At 45.3% G+C, this 1,253-nt stretch overlaps 1 protein-coding gene across 1 annotated transcript in view; it reads right to left on the reverse strand.

Annotated features, from left to right (window-relative positions):
• Positions 1-869: 869 nt before the first annotated feature.
• T265_01756 (hypothetical protein) overlaps positions 870-1,253 on the reverse strand; it is a gene marked incomplete at both ends in the record, with an annotated part of 18,064 nt that continues 17,680 nt past the window's right edge. The window contains one exon of the mRNA XM_009165846.1: positions 870-980. Within this exon, the coding sequence (XP_009164110.1) occupies positions 870-980 (111 nt within the window). The remainder of the gene's footprint in view (positions 981-1,253) is intronic.

Here is a 1,253-nt window from a genome sequence, read left to right on the forward strand (position 1 = left end):
TTCATTTCGTTTTAGAGCTGCCGCACTATGCTCCCTGAGGCGTTCCCTTTCCATATTCCATTTCTCGGCACTTTATTTTGTAACCAATCGCATGAAATGACTTTCTAACTCTCTCTGTTTTATGGATTGCTGGAGTTCGTCTCCGGATTGGCATATTAAATCAAACTGCACCATTGGACTTCTGCACGCAACAGGTAATGAGGCATTTACAGTAAACTGGATAGAATAGGGCTAGTGTGGGCCTGAGCAAATAAGAACAGGAAGTAGATACAGGAGGTTCGTTCTAAGAAAGTCCGCTAGCGCCATTCTATGAGCATGAATCATCGGTTGAGACGCAAGACATCCCGCAGCCGGTGATACCATCCACTTTTATGGCATCTGATCTGCAAAGCTCTGGTGTGAGGAGAATTCAACACAAAACTCAAAATATTTGAACGATTTTTGGATAAATTATCTCAAGCCTAGTTTTACGAAATTCAAATCCGCACCCTTAAGACCAGCTGAGAGTGGCGATGTGCAGTTCTAACCAATATATTCATTGACGAACCGGTCAAGATTCATATAAGATTGAGCCCAAAATGGCATGAAATTATCCGGGTCTAAATTGCACTATTCGAAAAGAAGTACATCCTGATCGATGGCCACTGCTTTGTGCGCGAAGTCATGTGGAGGCATTGGTTTTGTGCCTGTTTCTCAGGTGGAAATGAAATGGATGCCAGATTCAATAAGCCTGCACATCAGCTTTCTTGTTGTCATAAGGTACAACTACCGCATAATTTTTACGTTGCTCAGGTAGTCACCAATCTTGGTGATGAACGGAATTCCTCGCAGGGGATACTGTCGAAATTGCAGTTTATCTTGAAACTTGCTCAGTGGTACACAACGTACCATTTATGTGCTTTAGAGAACCGTTGGCATGACCGAGGTCCAAACGCAAACACACCTGCCAACATAACTTCTATGTTGCTGGGCGAGATAGCCTAAGTGTTTAGAGCGCGAATTTACTGAGCGGAAGGTCCGTGGATCGAACTCAACCTCTCCCTATCTACTTTCCCTGTCTAGGCTTGGGCAACCTGGCAGTATCCCATCCTTCGTGCTTCCTTCGGGTGATATGGCAGCTAGGCACCGGAAGGGTGCTACAGCTGATCGTCTTTTAACGCCGGCGAATAGGGGTTCAGTTCAGACTACTTGGAGGGAACTCCTGAGGTCAGTGGGATAGTCTGCGCCAATGAAATGATTCGCGATCGATGATT

This window comes from Opisthorchis viverrini (genome assembly GCF_000715545.1).
Source record: "Opisthorchis viverrini unplaced genomic scaffold opera_v5_19, whole genome shotgun sequence".
NCBI classification, from domain to species: domain Eukaryota; kingdom Metazoa; phylum Platyhelminthes; class Trematoda; order Opisthorchiida; family Opisthorchiidae; genus Opisthorchis; species Opisthorchis viverrini.